This window comes from Odocoileus virginianus, chromosome 13 (genome assembly GCF_023699985.2).
Source record: "Odocoileus virginianus isolate 20LAN1187 ecotype Illinois chromosome 13, Ovbor_1.2, whole genome shotgun sequence".
Classification (NCBI taxonomy): Eukaryota; Metazoa; Chordata; class Mammalia; order Artiodactyla; family Cervidae; genus Odocoileus; species Odocoileus virginianus.
In genome coordinates this window covers 8191939-8212098 of record NC_069686.1, presented here as the reverse complement: position 1 = coordinate 8212098, position 20160 = coordinate 8191939, and the positions used below count along the sequence as shown (strand labels likewise).

The 20160-nt window shown below is 37.0% G+C and overlaps 1 protein-coding gene across 2 annotated transcripts in view; it reads left to right on the top strand.

Moving 5' to 3' along the window:
- Positions 1-19875, top strand: part of DNAJC10 (DnaJ heat shock protein family (Hsp40) member C10) — a 53242-nt gene extending 33367 nt beyond the window's left edge. For both annotated transcript variants that reach the window (XM_070475917.1, XM_070475916.1), the window contains exons 15-24: positions 2974-3101; positions 3411-3527; positions 7300-7401; positions 8582-8737; positions 9688-9821; positions 12532-12585; positions 12898-13045; positions 16774-16893; positions 18553-18657; positions 19754-19875. In XM_070475917.1, the coding sequence (XP_070332018.1) occupies positions 2974-3101; positions 3411-3527; positions 7300-7401; positions 8582-8737; positions 9688-9821; positions 12532-12585; positions 12898-13045; positions 16774-16893; positions 18553-18657; positions 19754-19765 (1076 nt within the window). In that variant the 3' untranslated portion in view covers positions 19766-19875. The remainder of the gene's footprint in view (positions 1-2973; positions 3102-3410; positions 3528-7299; positions 7402-8581; positions 8738-9687; positions 9822-12531; positions 12586-12897; positions 13046-16773; positions 16894-18552; positions 18658-19753) is intronic.
- Positions 19876-20160: the final 285 nt, after the last annotated feature.

The window sequence follows — 20160 nt, the reverse complement described above, 5'->3', positions numbered from 1 at the left end:
GATTTATTGTTTGTAGACTTTTGGATAGCAGCCATTCTGACCAGCATGAGATAGTACCTCATTGTGGTTTTGATTTGCATTTTTCTGATAATGAGTGATGTTGAGCATCTATCTTTTCATGTGTTTGTTAGCCATCTGTATGGCTTCTTTGGAGAAATGTCTGTTTAGTTCTTTGGCCCATTTTTTGATTGGGTCATTTATTTTTCTGGAATTGAGCTGTAGGAGCTGTTTGTATATTTTTGAGAGAAATTCTTTGTCAGTTGCTTCATATGCTACTATCTTCTCCCATTCTAAAGGCTGTCTTTTCACCTTATAGTTTCCTTTGTTGTGCAAAAGCTTTTAAGTTTAATTAGGTCCCATTTGTTTATTTTTGCTTTTATATCCATTACTCTGGGAGGCGGGTCATAGAGGATTCTGCTGTGATTTATGTCAGGAAGTGTTTTGCCTGTTTTCCTCTAGGAGTTTTATAGTTTCTGGTCTTATGTTTAGATCTTTAATCCATTTTGAGTTTATTTTTGTGTATGGTGTTAGAAAGTGTTCTAGTTTCATTCTTTTACAAGTGGTTGACCAGTTTTCCCAACACCACTTGTTAAACAGATTGTGTTTTCTCCATTGTATAAACTTAGCAGTTTAAAACAATGACCCTTTATTAACTCAGCACAGTTTCTAGTGTTCAGGAAGCTGAGAACAGCTTAGCTAAGTGGTTCTGTCTCAGGTTTTCTCATGAGGTTGCAGTCATGGTGGGTAAAGACTGTAGTTGTCTGAGGATTAGACTGTGGCCGGCAGATCTGGCTCCAGACTGACTCATGGCATCGCCAAGAGGCCTCCGTTCCTCACAGGATGGACCTCTCTGGGGGGCTGCTTCCTTATCCCAGAAGGGATGATGGAGAGACACACATGCACAGAAGCAGTCGTATATTTTATAATCTGATCTCAGACAGTATAAACCAGCGCACTCACCATATTCTATTGATTATATATACCAACCCCGGTACAACCGTGGTGTGAGTCCTTGAGACAGGGGTCACTGAAGGCTACCTTGCAGATATCTCCCCTGAGATGAGTATGGGTTACACTTAGGAAGAATACAGAGATGGAGTAATTTTCTGAGGTTAGAGAAAGCAGTCTGTTCACTGAGATCTAAGTAGAAGTAATGGTTATACAAATAAAGAGGTGTTAAATATATTCCAAGCACAGGAACCAGTAAGTGTATTCTTGGACTCTGAAATAAGAGCGAGCCTTATTCATTCTCAGAAGGCAAGAATTTTAGGATAACTGGAATGTGGAGTGAGGAAAGGTCTGAGACTTAAGGCTGGAAATGGCACCAGGGTCCCAATTGTGTGTTTCATCTGTCAGGTAATAAATTAGTTTGGACTCTACCCTGGAGACAGAGCGAAGACTCATGGATTTAAGCAGCGATGTGACTTAACTAGTTCTACATTTTAGGAAGTTAACTGGCTGCCCAGAACTGGAGGGAGGGAAGCAAGTAGAAGTCTGATGAAGTCGTTTATGTAAGATGAGGTTGGTAATGTAGATGAAGAGAACCAGACAATTTTTAAATGAATGCAAAATCAGTGTAACTTGATGATTGTGTTTAAACGTAGGGAGATAAGAAAAGGAAGCTCAAGTTTCTGACTTGGCAACTCAGTGATTGCGCCATTCTGTAAGAAAGAGGACACTGGGGGAAGAGGTGACATGAAGTACACACCCCCGGTTCACAGTTGAATATAGGCCTGGTCTCAGGAGAAGAGTTTGTGCTAAAACTCTTTCTTTGGTAATTGAAGCCTTAGGTGAGGATGACCTTGTCCAAAGGTGAGTACAGAGACAAGATTGGGACCCTGTGAATCATTTTTAAAAGATTGTCAAAGATAGAAGAATTTATGAAGCAATTCAAGCAGCAGTAGCTAAAGAGTGGGGAACAAGCAGGAGAATGTGGTGTCATTTATCACTGTTTAAATATTTATGAAATGTTTCTTTTCTGTTGGCCTATGAACTCCTTAAGGAGAAAGTGTGTATCTTTTATTTTGCATGCGCTGTGGCATTTAAAACGACCTGACACATAATAGGTGCTTTACTTAACATTAACTACTGAGTGAATAAATCAGAGGGCACATGGGAAAATGGATTATGTCCTGGTCCTAAGAAAGCTAGTATTTGCAAAGCCAAGGGGTATATTCTTTAAGCAGTGGCCTTTAAGCAAGGGGACCACACAATCAGATTGATGTTTTTGTAACTTGCCTCTGGTAGCAATGTAGAAAATGAATTAGTTAAGGAACGCAGAATAGAAAGACCAGTTTGGTTACTTCAGTAGGCTAGACTAAATTTAGGCAGTGGCCTAAGTAGGGGTTGGAGATGGTAAGAGATAGAATGGTTGGCACTGTGATACACAGGCAAAGAGAGAAGGCAAGAATCACTCTAGGAAATCTGATTTACCACCTAGTGGATGATGACGCTATTGTCAAGGTAGGAAAGGTGAGAAAAGGAGCAGGTTTAGGGAACAATAGCTCAACTTGATTTAATGTATATTTTGTTTGAAATGTTCATATGACATCCAGGTAAATATTTCCACTGGGTAACTCAGGTCTTGAATTCATAAGAGAAGTCTAGGTTGAAGAAACAGACTTAGTCTAGGTTGAAGAAACAGACTTAAGAGTTAGGCCATAACAGTAGTTCAGGCAAGCAAAAAGAATTCCAAGAACATTGGGAGGCAATAATTCTCCCTCTGAGGATGAAGGAACTTTTCAAAGAGGTCTTGACGTTTTATCTGATCTGCAAGAAGCAGAGTGTAAAGCAGAGGTTTCTCTGGTAGAGCAAACTTAAATAGTACACAGAACACTAAAACCTCCACCAAATCAATTTGTTCATAAGTTTATCTTCTTTTCAATATTTCAAGTATAAAAGCTTTGCAATGTTTCTGTGGATAAAAAGACAAAATGTAGATTTTAATTTTTCTGTTTTTTCTCTATTTCAAAGGAAAGAAGATTCTATATGACATACTTGCCTTTGCCAAGGAAAGTGTCAATTCTCATGTTACCACACTCGGACCTCAGAATTTTCCTGCCAATGACAAAGAACCATGGCTAGTTGATTTTTTTGCCCCTGTAAGTTATGTTTATCTCACATATTTCAACATTTTCAGGTTTTCTCTTGTTATGACAAAAAAAAAAAAAAATTTTCTAGGTAACCTTGAACAATGAATACTAGAGTCATGTTACTCAATTTGGCTACTGTCACATACTGTTTTTAAGAAAGGCTGACATACTTGCCCTTCCAAGGACTAAGTATATAAATGCTTAAGATTTGTAACTGTAATAAATATTGTTTATCTTAGCATATTGCTTGTTGCAAAAAAATATGTGGTTTTTTGGTTTCATTTGGCTTGGTGCTTATGAATATTTTTCCTTCAATAGTGGTGTCCACCATGTCGCGCTTTATTGCCAGAGCTGCGAAAAGCATCAAAGCATCTTTATGGTCAGCTTAAGTTCGGTACATTAGATTGTACAGTTCACGAAGGACTCTGTAACATGGTAAGGCAAAGAATAAATACTTATTCTAATGTTTTTGCAAAATGTTTCAGCAGCCTCACATTAAAGCAATAAAATAACTTTCAAAAGTACATGTAACATTTAGAGTAGTAACATATTACTTAAATAATTTCATCAAAATGATATAAAATTATGAAAATTATGATTGGATTAAACAAATATTTAAGGTGGTTTTTTTTTTAATTTAATATTATCTTTTTGCAACCTATGGGCGTGTCTGGTCGCTCAGATGGTAAAGAATCTGCCTGCAATGCAGGAGACCCAGGTTTGAACCCTGGGTTGGGAAGATGCCCTAAAGAAGGGAGTGGCTACCCATTTCCAGTATTCTTACCTGCGGACAGAGGAGCCTGGCGGACTACAGTCCATGGGGTTGCAAAGAGTGGACTGGACTGAGCAATTGACACTTTCACTACGCTTTCTTTCTGGCAACCTATAGTTTTTATTCTTTGTCTTCTAAGTGTAGTTAATAGAAATTAAGCAGGCTTTTTTAAACCTTTATTTACATAACATACTTTCTTAGGTTAATATTTACTCTTCAGTTTAGGAAGAAATAGAAATTATAAAATATTCTTGGGGGGGAATCCTAAATCAGATCAAGCCTACAGATATTAGTGTGTAGGAAATCCAGTGACAGAGGACATATTAAGTGATATGGGGGTATGCATACAATCTTCAAATCCCAGCATGTAGAGAACTTTTTAGGACAAATAGCAGTTTATTGAACATACACATGAAAAGAAGGAAAAAAGATATTAAAAAGACTGATAAGATGTATCATTCAAATACAGTGTTCAGGCCTTATATTCAAACAGACCAACTCAAAAAAAGATAATTGAAGAAACTTGAACACTGAATTTCTGATGGTTTTCAGTAATTATTATTATGAAGGTATACAGATAGCCAACAGGCCTATGGAAGGTTGTTCAACTCTGGTTTTTAGAGAAGTATAAATAAGACAGCATCACCTCACGTTAGTTAGAATGGCTGTCACCCAAAGTCTACAAACAGTAAACCCTGAAGACGGTATAGGGGGAAACAAGCCTTCCCACACTGCTGATGGGAACATAAATCGGTACAGCCACTGAGGAGAATATGAAGGTTCCTTAAAATACTAAAAATAGGACTACCGTATAATCCAGTCCTAACCCTGGGTACGTGTCCAAAAAAAACAAACTCTAATTTGAAGAGATACAGTTCATAGAAGCAGTATTTACAATAGCCATGATATGGCAACAACCCAAGTGGCTATCAGCAGACAGTCGGCTTAAGATGTGGGGGGTTTGTGGCCAGAGAATATTATACTTAGTGAAGTAAGTCAGACAGAGAAAGCCAAATATTATATGATATCACTTATATGTGGAATCTTAAAAACTATACAAATCAGCTTGTATACAGAACAGAGACATGCTCACAAACAGAGAAAACAAACCTTGTTACCGAAGCCTGAGGTGACAGGTTACAGTCACTAGATTAACAGATACACACTCCTACACATAAAATAAGCTACAGAGGCAGTGTACTGCACAGGGCGTTATATTCAGTATGTGGTGATAACCTATTGTAGAAAATAATCTGAAATATACATATAAAACACTAAATCATTTTGCTGTAGAACTGAAGTCTAACCAGTGTTGTAAATCAACTATACTTCAATTTTTTTAGAAAGCAATGTGTTTTAAAAGCAAAGTAGAAGTAAACATAGGGTGAAATCTTTATGCATCTCTCTGAGGAATAATTTCACTCCACAGAGACGCTCATGCCTGCCATTGCACACACAGACTGAGGATAAAAGTTACCAGTGATTTTAGTTTCATTGAATGTTAAAACTGTTGCCAAAAAAAGAGACATTGTAAAGTCAAAACAAACAACAGACTGAGGAAATACTTGCAGCACATACAACTGACAAAGCCTTACTGTCCAGAATGTTTAAAGACTACAGATCAGTTTTTTAAAATAGAAAAGAATGAGGAGGTTTAGACATTTTATAAAGGCAGAAATTCGATAAATGTGAAAAATGTTCAACTTTACTGGCCCTCAATAAAGTACAAGTTATTTCAGTGGTCATATACCCTTCCTCCATCAAATTAAAAAAACTTAGCTGACCAGTAGTAACAAATACAGGAATAAATTATCCAGTCACATGTAGAATAATCATAGAGGATTTAAAACTAGATCTGTCTTTACCAGCATGTTTGGTAAATCTCAAGACTATAATGAAAAAAGCAGGTTGTAGAATAGTATACAGAGTGTGATAAAATTATAGAAAGTTTGTAAGTGCTCAGACATTACAGTATACTGTTTAGGAATACACATGCATGTAGCAAAAGTGTAAAACGTCAGTGGATTGGATACATGCTTATTTCAGGATATTGGTTACTCCTAGCATCAGGAAGGGAAGGAAATGGGATCAAAAAGGAGAACCTCCAAAGATCTGCCAGAACGGCAGAAAAGTTAATCATCCCTAAATGTAGTGGTAGAGATGTGTATTTGTTAAATGAGTCTCTCCTTATGTCATGTTTGAAATTTCATTACAATAAGTTTAAAAAAATGAAATAAATAAGGCCTTTGGTTTTAAATGTCTTATATGGGACTTTGAAAAGTTGCTAAGCAAAAATGAAGAATTGTGTTCAACAGTAATTTGAATTCCTATAGTTTTTCTACTTTTCATCTCAGTTTTCAATTTTCTATAGATAATTAAGCAGAATGTAGATATTTAAAGCTGTTGTAACAATTCACCTGGAATAGAGGCCAGGATTCCTTACTAACTAATTGGTTAATCTCCACCAAGTCACTGCGCCTCTCAGTACCTCAGTTTCCTCATCTGTAAAGTTGATTCAGTGATTTTAGCTTCCAAATAGAATTGTTTTGAGGAACAGATAAGAAACTACATTTCAGTGCTAAAAAACATGCTCAACACATAGTAAGGACTTGTCAAATGTTAGATAAATGGTTTTTTCCATCTAATGGGTTATTTGTGCTCATTTTCAAAAGTTTAATAAATATTTCCATCGCTTTTTCTGAAGTTATTTTTGAAGTTCATTTTGCTAATGAGTGCTTGTCAGCTTTGAGGATGCATAGTTCAGCTACAGCAAATTTAGAGATGGGGATCTGTTTATAACCTTTAAAAAAAAAAAACTTGAGAAATGCTTCCTGAATTAGTGCTCATGTTAATTCTGAGGAAGGAAATTATAGTGGGTTTATATATATACACACACACACCATAAAAGCTGTTTTGAGCAAACAGTAAAAAGTGGCCTCATTTTTAGCACATGATTCATAATTCTCTAATCTAAAAATGGCTGTGTGCACGTGGATTATTAGTTTATTTCCTTATACTTGCTATTTTTATGTCCTTGATTTTCTTCTATTTCTGAACAAATTTGGAGTGTTTATTATGGTTTAATAAAAATAATCGAACACTCAAGCCAGAGCTCAGTCTGCTCTTAGCCCATCCACCTGGCTCAGGAGAGCAGGAGAGGACTGCACTCAGAAATGCCCATCTCCCTCCTCAGTGTTCGGTGCCTATGGATTTTGTGGCTAATGGAGTAACTATACGTAAGAATCAGCTGCTCAGGATACAGCAGTAGATCTCTATTTCCTTTGTTAAATGTGGCTAGGCTAAAATTTTTCAGTCATCAGTTAAGCATTGAGTCTTTTAAAATGTTGTTACTTAAGGCACACTGGTTATAAATTTGAAGCAAATAGGTAAAATATATAGAATCTTATGTTTAATTTGTATTTTCATTCCTAACAGTATAACATTCAGGCTTATCCAACAACAGTGGTATTCAACCAGTCCAACATTCATGAATATGAAGGACATCACTCTGCTGAACAGATCTTGGAGTTCGTAGAGGTATTTTAAGTTATAACCTATATAGCTATAAATCCTTCCATGTATGTATATACTTCATATGAGCATTTAATAATGTTTAATAATAGGATTTGTCAAATTTGCTACTCTTCTATTAATAGACTTATTCTCAGAGTTCATACTAGTGTGTTTTGTTTGTTACCTAGTATGGTGCCTTGTGCATGTATTATTGAATACATGAAATTAAAACTTGTACATAAAGCCTTGTCACCCTTCTCCCCGCCCCTGTTTTCTCTAGTTTTCTCTAATCTACCACAGATTATTTCTTTCTGGTCCCATATAGATTAGATAGCAGTGAATCCCATTCTTGATAGTTCCAAGAAATATGTGGCTGAGGACAGGCTTACCTCAGCCACCAGTGGAATGCTTCTTCACACCTCAACAGCTTATGCCAAGCCTGCTGTGTTATTAGCCCAGAAGTGCTCTACTAGAGCATCCCCCCCGCTTTTTTTTAATCACTACTAATCTTAATTGACTAGAATAGTTAACAGGGGACTTCTAACAGAAAGACGAACAATTATAGCTTATTATCTATGCAGTTGCCCTCCCAGCCTCTGTCCTACTCTTCTCTTCCTCCTCCTGAAAAATAATAGCTTTTTGTTTTGTGTTGTCTGTCTCCCCAGGGAAGCTAACATGATTAGTATTACCCAGTCATGATAGACTGATGCTCGTTATTAACAAAACAGCATTTGGGGCAAGTGATCTGAGGTTGTGCAATATCTCAAGTGGGAATGTCAGGAAAATAGGATAGTAGGCTTTCCATTAATAATTAAAGGGTCCTTTCCAAACCAATTATTGGTTCCAAAAAGAACTACGTGGCCTACGTAGACATCTGGGCAGCTCTTGAAACTCTTGCCTCATCTACCCACAACCTTACTTCAAGTTGCCACTTTTCTCTGCCTAAGATGGTTTTAGTGATACACAGAAATAAGAAAATATTCCTTGATTTAATAAGACTGATGAGCAGAATCCAAACTTAAAAAGTAAATTAAGGATCATTTCTTCAAATAATCCACTATAGATTCTCTTTAAATATCCTAATGTATCCTTTGATTATTCAAAAGCAGAAACTTTTCTAAGTGACATATACCAACAGTTTGCCCAAGAATATGTGAACTGCTCTTTATTATATCTGTTGCAATAAATGCTATATTCTCTTCAGGATCTTATGAATCCTTCTGTGATCTCTTTGACACCTACCACTTTCAACGAACTGGTTAAACAAAGAAAGCATGATGAAGTCTGGATGGTTGATTTCTATTCTCCATGGTGTCATCCATGTCAAGTCTTAATGCCAGAATGGAAAAGAATGGCCCGGGTATAGTAAAATAATTTATTGTCCGAGTATAGTAAAATAATATATTTTAAGTCTTAACATTTACTAAGAATGTTCATTTAGCAATCACTTTGAAACTGAGATGAATGAACCTACCTCTAGATTGTCACTTAATAAGAGTTTTGATCAACTCTACTTCTGTCTGGTATTTAGTAGTATATAATAATGACCCTTTTTTCTGTGTCACTTGGTTTGACCAAATTTCTGCCAACATCAACACAAAGATCCTCTTTATTTTCTATTAATATTTTTTTCTGCTTCTTCATGTTTAGAGCTTAGAAATAAAGTTTCTTCAAACTATAGTAAGATGATAAAGAAAAAATGGCCTTGATCAATGAAATAGTTAGATTTTTAAATTTCCTACAGAGCATTATAAATCAGGAAAGCTTGGAAACAAATTATTTAAATACCAGAATGGAAAATGCAATTACTATTTTATTTATTTATAAGGTGAAAAATGAATAAACCTAAGAGTTAAAATTATTTCTAGTATTTAAATTCATAATAATATAATTTTCTACTCTTTTCAATGAAATTTTTAAATTCAGGCATGACTCAGTATGCTATCTGCAATCCACATTTCCATTTTAAAAAGTAATTTTGACATACTGTTGGAAAGAAATTCATTCTTGGTTTCTGACACGTCAAATTTTAGATATACATAATTTTTCCCATGTAATAGATGAATAAAGTCAATTATTTAATCTATGATAATTTTAGTAAGGTTTTGACTACAAAATTAGATTTCTAATTCATTATTGTAAATGTTCTATTATGTTTTAGGCCCTTACCCATTTGTATTTGTCAAAAATCACTGGTAAATAATATAATAACCATCTCACAGTAACTACTTCTCTATTGTACACATAAAAAATTGTTATGGAGGTAATTTAATTCTAATTACTTTCATCTATTCATCTTTTTTTTTATAGACATTAATTGGACTGATCAATGTGGGCAGTATAGACTGCCAACAATATCATTCTTTTTGTGCCCAAGAAAATGTTCGGAGATACCCTGAGATAAGATTTTTTCCCCAAAAATCAAATAAAGCTTATGAATATCAGTAAGTATTCTCTAAAATTTGAAGGCACTTATATAATCATTTATTTTTATACAGTTAAAATTTTAAAGTTATCCTAACTAAATAAAAGTTAAACCACCCAGTATTTTGGGAGAGCCCACACCTTACTTAAAATAGTGTGGGAATGAGGAATTTACAAAGCGAAAAGTGAACTGAATGGACCCACTGATTGTGAAGCTGACGATCTAGTAAAGAGGAAAATGAGAGGAAGAACATTTATTAAGCCCCTCTTGGGTTTCAGATACTGTACTAGAGACTTTTTGCTCATATTACTTCCACTTGTCTTCACACATACTCTTGAGAAGTAAGAATTATTACCCTTCCTACTATTAGAGATAACTTTCCCGAGTCACACAGCTGCTACGGTTTCAGGCTGGGGTTTGAACTCAGATCGGTGTCACCCGTGCTGTTTTGACAACACCATATGACATTTCAAGCAGGAAACTCAAAACAAGACAGAATATAATAAAGATTGTTAAAAAGTAAAAATGAACCACGGATTTCAGAGAAAAGGATCTTAGCCATGCGAGGAAATCATGAGGCTGCATTTATGCTGTGCCTTTTTTTTTCCCCCCACTTGCCTGGAACTCAAGAGTCCAGTGCTTTTATATTTTTATTTTAATTTTTTTAATATAAATGTATTTATTTTAATTGGAGGCTAATTACTTTACAATATTGTAGTGGTTTTGCCATACATTGACATGAATCCACCAGGGGTGTACATGTGTTCCTCATCCTGAACCCCCCTCCTACCTCCCTCCCCATCCCATCCCTCTGGGTCATCCCAGTGCACCAGCCCCAAGCACCCTGTCTCATGCATCAAACCTGGACTTGTGATGCATTTCGCATATGATAATATACATGTTTCAATGCCATTCTCCCAAACCATCCCACCCTCGCCCTCTCCCAAAGTCCAAAAGACTGTTGTATATATCTGTGTCTCTTTTGCTGTCTTATACACAGGATTATCATTATCATCTTTCTAAATTCCATATATATGTGTTAGTATATTGTACTGGTGTTTTCTTTCCTGCTTACTTCACTCTGTATAATAGGCTCCAGATTCATCTACCTCATTAGAACTGATTCAAATATATTTCTTTTTAATGGCTGAGTAATATTCCATTGTGTATATGTACCACAGCTTTCTTATCCATTCGTCTGCTGATGGGCATCTAGGTTGCTTCCATGTCCTGGCTATTTTTACAATAGCTGCTATTTTACAGTGCTGTGATGAACATTGGGGTACACGTGTCTCTTTCAGATCTGGTTTCCTTGGTGTGTATACCCAGCAGTGGGATCACTGGGACATATGGCAGTTCTATTTCCAGTTTTTTGAGGAATCTCCACACTGTTCTCCATAGTGGCTGTACTAGTTTGCATTCCCACCAACAGTGTAAGGGGGTTCCCTTTTCTCCACACCCTCTCCAGCATTTATTGCTTGTAGACTTTTGGATAGCAGCCATTCTGACTGGCATGAAATGGTACTTCACTGTGTTTGATTTGCATTTCTCTGATAATGAGTAATGTTGAGGATTTTTTCATGTGTGTGTTAGCCATCTGTATGTCTTTGGAGAAATGAATGGTATTTTTCACAGAACTAGAACAAATAATTTCACAATTTGTATGGAAATACAAAAAACCTCGAATAGCCAAGACAGTCTTGAGAAAGAAGAATGGAACTGGAGGAATCAACCTGCCTGACTTCAGGCTCTACTACAAAGCCACAGTCATCAAGACAGTATGGTACTGGCACAAAGACAGAAATATAGATCAACGGAACAAAATAGAAAGCCCAGAGATAAATCCACACACCTGTGGACACCTTATCTTCGACAAAGGAGGCAAGAATATACAATGGAGAAAAGATAAATCTCTTTAACAAGTGGTGCTGGGAAAACTGGTCAACCATTTGTAAGCGAATGAAACTAGAACACTTGCTAACACCATACACAAAATAAACTCGACATGGATTAAAGATATAAATGTAAGACCAGAAACCATAAAACTCCTAGAGGAAAAAATAGGCAAAACACTCTCCGACATAAATCACAGCAAGATCCTCTATGACCCACCTCCCAGAATATTGGAAATACAAGCATAAATAAATAAATGGAACCCAATTAAAATTAAAAGCTTTTGCACAACAAGGGAAACTATCAGCAAGGTGAAAAGACAGCCCTCAGAATGGGAGAAAATAATAGCAAATGAAGCAACTGACAATCTCAAAAATATACAAGCAACTCCTGCAGCTCAATTCCAGAAAAATAAATGACCCAATCAAAAAATGGGCGAAAGAACTACGCTGTGCCTTTTGACATGTGTCTTAAAAAGTGGATAGGAATTTGACGGACTGTAATAACCGGGGTAAAGGTTTCAGAGCTAAAGCTTTGGAGATTTTGAGTTTTGCCATTACCATAGGTCTGTGGGAGATGTCCAGCAGACATCTAAACATTTAGGTCTGTTTTGAGCACACACGCACACACACACCAAAAAAAACGTCGAGACTAGAGAAAAATACGCTTGGAAAGCCATGTAAGCTTAGTATTTGCAGCTAAGGTTTATCTGAGAAAAGAGATGCTAAATGAAGTCAGTCAGCTAAACTTTTAAATTGCTACAAAGGGATTGTTTTCTGAACATACGCAATAATAGAAATAACTGTTTACAACTTACATATTTTTTCTTCTTTTAGTAGTTACAATGGTTGGAATAGAGATGCTTATTCCCTAAGAATCTGGGGTCTAGGGTGAGTAATTAAATTATGTATAATTGTATAAATTATATTCAATGCTCTTTACCTTCTTCTTATGTATGTGGCTAAATTTACTCAGTTAATGTTCTAGCACTTTAAAGTAACATGGTTCTAGCACTTTAAAGTAACACTTACTTAGGAAACTTCTAGCACTTAGGAAAGAATATAATTTACCAAGATAAGGTTATGCTTTATTATACTGTCATTCTTTGAAGTCTTTTTTTAACTTATAAAGATTTGCAATAGTCTATTTTTAGATGTTTGCTTTGACTTTGTATAATAAATAATTTTGATCCCTTGTCACAGATTTTTACCTCAAGCATCTATAGATCTAACACCTCAGACTTTCAATGAAAAGGTTTTACAGGGGAAAAACCACTGGGTGGTTGATTTCTACGCTCCTTGGTGTGGACCTTGCCAGAACTTTGCTCCAGAGTTTGAGCTCTTGGCTAGGGTAAGTTATATATCTACTTAAATAAGTTGTAGTCACACTCATGTTTTAATAATTAGATAAGATTTTGTAAATAATAATTTTTTCCTTAAAAGTTTCCTCTGAATTTAAAAACTCTTTTCCATTTCTGTGATTTTAATCTTTGCAGTAGATTCTTTGCTTCTTCACTAAAGCTTGTAACTAGCTACCTATCTTGATTGAAAACATCTACTTAAGCAAAATAGCCAGAAACCTCACTTCTTCCCTGGTTCTTTATTTTCTTCACGGTGCCCTCTAGGCAGTCACTAGATCCTGTCAGTTCAGTTACTTCTTTGAAACCTGTCGTCCCTCTGCTGGCCTTTTGCTCACGCCTTCACCATCTAGACTTAGTTATATGAGCCTCTTAACTAGTCTCATACTGCCAGCCTGCCTTCTTCAGTTGCACCCTAATGATCTTTCTGAAATATTGCCTTCTCTAGCTTTCTGTTAGCCACGTCTCTTGACATGCATTCAATGACATTTCTTGATGACAACTCTCTAATCTGACCCCTTTAGCTTTTTCCCTCTCCCTGACCTTATACTCCAGGCACAGCAAAGTGCTCCAGGTTCTCTGAACAGGTCCATGCTGTTCCCTCTCTAAAATGCGTTTTCCTTACTTTGGTCATCTGGATTATTTTTTGTCCCTAATCTACAAAACCCAGCTCCATTGGGATTTCTGTATTCTCTCCCCTTCCCAGTACTCCTTCAGTATGCTTATACATTGTATGTTAACTATACCTGCCTCCTCTATAAACTATGAGCTTCTTGAAAGCAGTATATGTCTTACCTATCTGTATATCCCATGTCTTAACTTGATAAACACTTAGAAAATTAAAGTAAATGCAGTTTATTTTGGTATTTCTGTTATAAATCCTATTAATGGCCTCAGCCAAATTGCTAGCTTCCCCACCTCTGTACTCAAGGAATTTTGCCTTGGCTACAAAACGTTCATTAGAATGCTAAAGCCAGCACTAGTTCCACCAGTCTGAAACAAAAGCTGAGCATCCCAGGCAGGAGCAATTTTTTTTTTTAAGCAAAGAGATTTCAAAACTCCTGTGGAGCTATAAGAGATTGTTTCAGTTATTGACTGGTTTTGAAATAAAAGGTTATTCATTTTTTTTCCTACTTACCGTATCTTTTTTGCTCCTGTGCTTCTTTTTCTCCAATAATCCTAACAAAAATGTTTTATTCCCTTATCTCTTAAGTACTGAAAAACTTAATTTAGCATATTTTGTAATGCAGCTGTATCTTGAATATAGCAGAAAAGTATTTAAAGGGTCATTCAGCAAATCCTGAGCACCAAATAAAAAGCACTATGCCAAACATTAGGGCTGAAAAAAATGGAAAGATGAAAATTGCATGTTTTTTAAATGAGATTTTAATCTAGTGGGAAGGTAAAATGCAAAGACATATAAATCAGTAGGATCTTTACTATGGTGAAATCAGAGCGAAACGAAAGCATGGGGAGCAGGTCAGAGTCATACCAGGAGGCCGGAGGCTCCACGGGAAAGGGTGCTGGCGGTGGGAATCGCAGTATGGCTAGGACTGTGGCACTTGGAAGGGTTGACTCAGGAGTCCTCTAAACACAGGAGACAGAATTTGCAGAGATGCAGGACACACAGACCGCAGAGCAAGTTCAGGCTCTTCCTCTGTTGGTCCAGTGTCACCAGAGGATAAAGACAAACGGGGTGTGGCCAAAAGAGGCTCTTAGCGAGGCAAGGAGGAGGTGGTGTGGTCAGCTTGCCTGCACTCTTCACACTGGACGCTTCGCCTCACCGCTCTCACGCTGTTCAGAATGTATTCTGTAGAAGATGGGAGGAGAACTGTTGGATCGGTCAGGATCCTTTTCTATTGTAGAAGGATCACACTGAATGGACTGAACCTGGGCCGTCAAGACAAGAGAAAGATCAGAGCTCCAAAAGCAGTGTAGTGTCCTTCTGTAACTGAGAGTACAAGCCAGCTCGCATTCTCTGACCTTCAGTATGAGAGAGGGAGTGTGTGCACGTGTGTGTGCGAATGCATGTGTGCGTGCTTCTGCATGCAGCCTTGCTGCTGCCCTGGCACAAGTTAGTTTGCCTTTATTACCCCAACCTTGGGGACAAAATTAGAGGTAGCAAGGATGTTTTAATTGTCCTGAAGTGAGAGGTGATAACCTGAACCAGGATTATGGCAGTGGTCATACAAAGAATTAAACAAATACGAGAGATAAGAATGACTAGGATTTGAAGAAGTAGTGAAGTCGCTCAGTCGTGTCTGGCTCTCTGCGACCCCATGGACTGTAGCCTACCATGCTCCTCCGTCCATGGGATTTTGCAGGCAAGATACTGGAGTGGGTTGCCATCTCCTTCTCCAGGGGATCTTCCCGACCCTGGGATCGATCCCAGGTCTCGCGCATTGCGGGCAGACACTTTACCGTCTAAGCCACCAAGGAAGCCCAGTAGTGCCTTTGGCCATACCAAAGAGGAGCCCCTCCAGAGTCCCTCAGTTGCACCCACTGCCGCCCACCTGTTCATGGGGGGTTCAAGGAAACAAGAAACGAGAGATTGTAAAGGAATTAGACTAGGGTTTAGTTCATGTTTATTTGTGATAAGTGTAGGGAAAAAGGAGTCTAGCATGGCCCTAGTCTCTGGCCTGAATTAAGTGAATAGTAGGACAGAAGGGATAGTAGGTTAAGGGGGAAAGGAGTCATTTTAGAAATGGTATCTTTAAGGTGCTTTAGGTAATACAGGCCAGTACATAGTTGACTGAAATCAAGGGAACGTTGGGGTTCAGCAGCATATAGGTATATAAAATCTCCCTGGGAGATTGTTCACAGTGAAAAAAATTGCTGATGAAATACAGAACTGTGGTTGAACATTTCGAGGGGCAGGTGTAGGAGGAGTTCCCCTTGCTAGAAATGAAGAACAATAACCAGAGGAATAGGGTTAGCCAAGAGAATAGTGGTAAGTGCCAAGAAAGAAAAGAGGAAAGAAAGGAGTGGTCAGTCATGTCAGACACTGATTAAGAAGACTGAAAAGTGTTCACTGAGTTTGGTCAAATAGAAGTCACTGATGAACTTAGAGCAGTTTCAACGGAGGGAACCGTCTGAGAACAGAAGCTAGCTAAAATGTGTTGATCATAAGTAGATGATGGGGACGTGGTCAAGGAATAAACTCAGAAAAAAGCAGCAGGTGGCAGAGGAATCGGCGCCATTAAGGAGGGGACTCTTTTGATCACATGTGTATGTGCTAAGCAACACCGGCAGAATATGCTAACAAGCGGGTAAGAACTCTGGCGGGGGGCGGCCAGAGAATGTTGGCATAGCCAGCCATGGGAGGAAGTTGCCCGCCTCAGCAGACGAGAACAGAGCTTAGAGGCACAGAAAGACAGAGCCTCAAGACGCTTGTGGTGTGACAGATGCGTTGTGGGCGACAGGAAGAAGGCGAGACCCTTCAGGGTGAAGCTTCTCAGTTTCCTTGATAAGGCAAAGGAGAGTTTATTTGCTCTTGGAGGGGCCATGCTAGGTAAATAAGAGTTCAGAGCTAGTAAGAATTTGGAAGCAATCTTGCTTAAATGGAAAAGATTAAAACTATGTTGTTTTGGTTTGGGCTTTTTTAAAGTAACAGATCCTTGCATTTATAAATATCTAGAATGTTTAGTATCATATTGCTCTGTGGTTGCCAGAGTAGTAGATACCAAAGAGAATAATAGCAAAGCATATTTTTCTTTTTCAGACGATTAAAGGAAAAGTGAAAGCTGGAAAAGTAGACTGTCAGGCTTATGCTCAAACCTGCCAGAAAGCTGGTATCAGAGCCTATCCGACTGTGAGACTGTATCCTTATGAGAGGACAAAGGTATGTACACACCTCCTCTGTGTCACTTTTCTTTAGCAGGTAACACTTGTTTTCTAGTTTCTTTCCTTTTGTCATTTCTCACTACGTTGCATGCCACTGAAACAGCTGCTTTTCACATGTACACGAAGTAATTTTAAAATTTTTTTCTGCCTCGCGGTTGATACGATGGTCTCCAGTGCCTTAAAATTTCTGTACTCATGAATAGGGAACTACTAAATAGACATACCAAAACACTAATAGTGGTTTTGTGTGGGTGGTAGAATTTAAGGTAATTGTTTTCTGTGAAGTTTTGTGTTTCCTATTTTTATAGAATTAACATATATTACCTTTATGATGAGTTCTTCCAGGAAAGAAAAAGAAAAAGAGAATACTGTCATAATACTTCTGAAATAGCCTTAGTACCTGAAAATTTATCTTGAAGAATATGCATTAATGGTTTAGACTATTAAAGTTAGGATTTTGTGATTCATTCATAATTTCTTTTTTGGGCCACTTTCTTTTTAAAGACAGTTTAACCCATTAGACCTGGGTCTTTATGGTCATCAATACAAAAGTGTATACCTTTCAGCCAGTATAACTGCTCACTGAAAGGATTCATGACCTTTGCTATCTTCCCAAGTAAAAGACTAAGACATTTTTGACAATAAAGCTGTGACGGACAGGTATTAGTTATGCATACATATTTTCAGGTAAAACATTGAGATAAATAATTTCAAATGTTTTAATACGTACCTTTTGAGAAAGTATATCAGATTAAGATCTTTTTATTTGTGATTATAATACATTTTGAAATAGAGCTAAAGAAACTAGATGAATTTCAGAATTCTAGACTTGTCAAACAACCCACATTTTTCAGTGAAGGATTCTGATACGTGAGGAAGGTATCTCTGTCTTAACAACATTCCGGGGGTAAGCAGAACTCAGAGTAAAGGAACTTTATACCAGAGCCTGAATCTTCATTCCTCTGGCTTCCGAGTTCTCAGACACCTTGAGAATTAGATACGTAAATAGGTGTCTTATTCAGGTAGAAAGATGTTAGGGAAATATCAGTATAATAAGCAGTCACAGAATTAACCGGCCATACAGAGAACTGTTTGAAAGCATGACGTCACCATATGTCCAGATGGAAAGGCAGGGGTAGAATCCAGAAGTCCAGCAGACAAGACCGTAGCAGAGTCAAGATCGAAGTGTGAAGCTCCACCAGGAAGGGAACTGGCGACTCCAGATCCTAAACAGACAGACCCGGATGCATTGACCTGACCCTTCCCCCTGCTTTTCAGCCACCTTCCTGCCATAGGCGGATGAGAACCAGGAGATACATGGCTTTGCGTTGTTGTAATTGGTCCAAGTTTTGTCTGTGCCAACCAGTGACTTTAGATTAGAATGTTTTGAGTCCTCTGGGACATCTTTTCTTATACAGTTTAGATGTTTTGAGGCATTTGGAGTTAGCAGTGCATTTTAACCAATTAATTAATTTACATGTTTCCATAACAGTATTGTTAGTATTTATTTCTGGTAAGTTATTGTTTGATTGCTTTTGCCAGCAGCATTTCCTTGAAGAAGTTTAAGTTTTAAGCATTTAATCAAGTTTCTCAGGTGGAAATGCCATGTTTTAATTAGATACTTAAAAGATTATAAGAAGAGTATTTTCAATTTTAGAGAAATACTTGGGGAGAGCAAATAGATTCCAGAGATGCAAAAGAGATTGCTACCTTAATATATGAAAAATTGGAAAAGCTCCAAAATCATGAAAAGAGAGATAAGGTAAGGACTCAAATCTAAAACTGACTTTGACAAACATTATTTAAATGTATTCTTACTGTACAGTATATGTATCAAACAGTAAAACAAAGCTTCAAGAAACAGTCAAGTGATTAGAAACTTTTCCTTTGGAAACTGACAATCAGAATGTAGCTTCTGAAATGCTTAGAAATTTGGACAAGTAAAACCGTTTAACAGAAAAATAGTAACTATGATCATAATTTGTTCAGATGTAAAAACATTTAATTGAGCCTCAAAACACCTTTGGGAGAGCAAGTTTTCTTTTGTTCTTGATATAGTCAGGATATATTAGAATCCGTGTTCATCTTGACCTGTCTCACCCCCTTGAATTACTCATCTATCAAGAAGCAGTACAACCTCTTTCTTGCTCTTCTAAAGAGGGCTATTCATGTTTTCCTTTTTTAAAATCAGTATCATTGTAAGACATACTTTGAAACAGACCAACCAGTTTACAAATGCTAGAGTGCTTTCTGAATGGAATTTAACACATTCACATATAAGGTTTCTTGGATTCTTTACCCTGTAAGGTGAAAGGACAAAAGAATAACACAGCTGCTAGATGGCTAGAGAATCTGGCTTTATAGAGCCGTGTTAGAACTATAGACCCTCACTTACGAAGCTTTACAGCCTACTTCAAGAATTCTATTTTATCCAAATCTAAAAGATAGAGATAAAAGTATTGTTTCCATTTTTGTGAACAAAAATTTTTTCTGACATTTTGGTTTCGTTAGTTTTCTCACTTTTTTTTATCTTTAGAATTCTGACTTTTAGCTCAAGTTAGACATTTGAAATCAAACATTATTAGTCAAAAGTAGAATAACTGAAATGAAGTTAAAGAGCATGCCAAAGGGTGACTTTGAAAGTGTGGTAAGTTATAATAATTGTATTACATGCCATGGGCAAGAGAGAATTGTGAGATACCCTTTCCCACGGTTAGACAAGGTATACTTCCATGTGATCTATAAAACAAGATTATTATTTTTGAAAAAGTAAAACTTAGGTCAGTTAATTATTTTTACCTTTTAACATTAGATGTTTAAGAGAAAGGAATTAAATCACTTCTACATTATTATTGTAGGACGAACTTTAATGATGAAAATGAAGAAAAACTTGAAAAGAAATCGACAGATGACATCAGAAGATACCTTTTCAGAAAGTTACTTATATTCATGATGGGAATAAATGAAACTTATCTTGGACTTGTAATTGCACTGCCTGAATTCTGTACAACATTGATATAAATGAAAGGTCTGCAGACTTTTTCTATAAAGGGCCGGATCATAAATATTTTAGGCTCTGTAGACCATATATGGTTCTTTGTTACATATTCTCTGGTTTGGTTTTGTTTACAACCCTTTAAAAAATGTAAAAACCATTCTCGACTCAGGGCTGTGTACCAATAGGCCACAAGCCACACTCAGCCTATGGGCCACAGGTTACTGACTCCCAGAACGGTGTTTAGGCTAGCTGGCCTAAGTGATTAAA